General features: G+C 50.6%; 1 protein-coding gene across 1 annotated transcript in view; it reads left to right on the top strand.

Moving 5' to 3' along the window:
- LOC125301844 overlaps positions 1-2,500 on the top strand; it is a 106,846-nt gene that overhangs the window by 92,776 nt on the left and 11,570 nt on the right. Inside the window, 3 exon segments of the mRNA XM_048254652.1 lie at positions 1,422-1,511; positions 1,513-1,679; positions 2,378-2,500. The exon segment at positions 2,378-2,500 is cut by the window's right edge and continues 14 nt beyond it. Coding sequence (XP_048110609.1) covers positions 1,422-1,511; positions 1,513-1,679; positions 2,378-2,500 — 380 coding nt within the window.

Raw genomic sequence — 2,500 nt, 5'->3', positions numbered from 1 at the left:
CGCCAGAGCTTTGCTCCGCTCCCTCCCTGCATCAGCCAGCGCCCAATCAAGGGCTGGGCACGTTCCGACAAACACTCATTGTGCCCAATTACATCCCCTAACGACTTAATTGGGCTTGGAAAGACCGGGACAATTGAGTAAAAGCCAGCCGCGCAAGAATTTCAGGAGGACAAAAGTTGGTGCCGGGCATGTGGTGCTGGTGCTTAATCACATCGCACAGGGCCTCAGAAGATAGCGGGAGCATGGCATCTGAGCAAAACTGACAAAGTTGGAAAAAAAAGGATGAATATTGATTGTTTTTGGCCGCTCGCAGTGCAAAAATAGACCATGTGGAAAAGGGTAGAAAATAAAAGTAAACATATCAGTCATCAGTGATGAGCGGAGGCAGGAATAGAATAAAAAGCAGTGATGACAAAGAGAGAGAAAGAGAGGGAGAGAGAGAGAGGGAGAGAGGGGAAGAGAGAGGGGCATAGGGACCCAGTGGGTGGGGATGTAGGAGGTTCTCTCGGGCTCTTGGCTCAGCCTGCCTGGGTGACTGTTCTGGCTCCGCCGCATCAGATGTCATCTTCCTCCCCCTTGCTGATGTAGTGCCTGAGAAATGTCTAACAGAGAGCAGAACAGCTAGCGCTGGACCACGTCCAGCCTGTTTCCGGGCCGATTCCGGTCCTGTTCCGGCGCAGGTCTGGCGGACCCGGGACATATCTGGGCCACTTCCGCTCTGTCACATCCCGCCATCCTCCCGCCCTGCAGGATGCCTGTAGTCTAATGAGCTGGGTTTATGTATTACAGCTGCAGCCTCACCTCGCGTAATGAAATCACCATGTAGCAGCCCATTCATTTGTTTAGCTGGGCTAGCAGCATCAAATATGTATCAAAACAATCATGCAACTTTAATGCTACCTTCAAAGCTTGCCTGGCATGTTTTATAATCTCTGTTAACTAATGCTGGATGAGGGCCTACGTTGCATTACTGCGCTGCACTGCCTGGGCTCTGCCTGGGCTCTGCTGTGGGTGCCTCCATCCCAATGCTGAAATGAACCGCACTCACACACACACACACACACTCACTCTCTCCGAATAAACCGAATTGCCCCTCGGAGGCCTAATAAAGGTATCTGAACTGAACTGAACTGAACACACAACACACACACACACACACACACACACACACACACACACTCTCTTTCTCTCTCATACACTCTCTCTCTCACCCACACACACACACACACACACACACGTTCTCTCTCTCTCTCTCACACACACACACACGCTCACACACACACACACACACACACACACACACACACACACACACACACACACACACACAAATCTACATCCAGCCTCCAGAAAACCTCAAAAACCTCCAGCCTCACTCCATTTCTCTGTTCTCTCCCCCCGTCCCCATATCTCCGCTGCAGCCGGTGGACTATGAGAGCCGCAGCTCCTACTCGTTCTCGGTGGAGGTCCTGAACCCCATGGTGGACCCTCGCTTCCCTGCGCCCGGGTTCCTTCAAGGACCGAGCCTCCATCCGCGTATCTGTGCTGGACGCCGACGAGCCGCCACGCTTCTCCCGCACCCGCTATCGGCTGGACGTGTCTGAGAACTGCCCGCCTGCCTGCACTGTGGGTCGGGTCAGCGCGGTGGACCCGGACACTGGGCTCAACACGAACATCAGGTAATGCCAACCCCATCTCTCTCTCTCTCTCTCTCTCTCTCTCTCTCTCTATCTCTCTATCTGTCTCTTTTTCTCCATCTTTCCCTCTCTCACTCTTCATCCGAGAAACTCACAAGACAGGTTGCACTGCTTTGGGAGATGGCTTCCTGACATGTCTGTCAAAAGGTTAATAAATAATAAAATAAGTGTTTTTCTTTTAGTTCTATCTGTCAGTTGAAATTGGCGTAAAGCACCGGAGAAGGAGCCATCGTTTGGACAGATACCGTGACTGACAGGAGAAAATAGTGTGTTCTATCTCTGTGGCAACTCCAAACACACTCCTCACATAACAACTCCCTCTAAACTCATCTTACCTCTCTCTCTCTCTCTCTCTCTCTCTCTCTCTCTCTCCTTGATTTTATTTTTAATGTGACTGTACATTGTGACAAAGTGAAAAATACTTTGCAAGAATGTAATAAAGGGTTTTTGAAATTCAAAATTCTCTCTCTCTCCCTCTCTCTCTCTGTCTATGTCTATATGTCTTCTCTCTCTTCTCTCATCTCTCTTTGTGTAATGTCTGCTCTCTATGTCATCCCTCTCTCTCTCCCCTTCTCTCCCTTTCTCTCTCTGTCTATACATTTTCTCTCTCATCCCTATCTTACTCTGTTTCTTCCTCTCTGTGTGACTTTTCCCTCTCACCCTGTCCATCCTCTCCTCAGGTTCTCCATTGACCCCCAGTCGGACCCTGAGGCTCTGTTCCACATCACACCGGATACAGGCCTCATCACCACGGCAGCCGAGCTGGACCGTGAGCGCGAGCAGTGGCACAACATTACGGTCAT

This window comes from Alosa alosa, chromosome 1, assembly GCF_017589495.1.
Source record: "Alosa alosa isolate M-15738 ecotype Scorff River chromosome 1, AALO_Geno_1.1, whole genome shotgun sequence".
In the NCBI taxonomy this organism is placed as follows: Eukaryota; Metazoa; Chordata; class Actinopteri; order Clupeiformes; family Clupeidae; genus Alosa; species Alosa alosa.
Note: the sequence above shows the minus strand (reverse complement) of the source record. Positions and strands in the feature narration are given on the sequence as shown.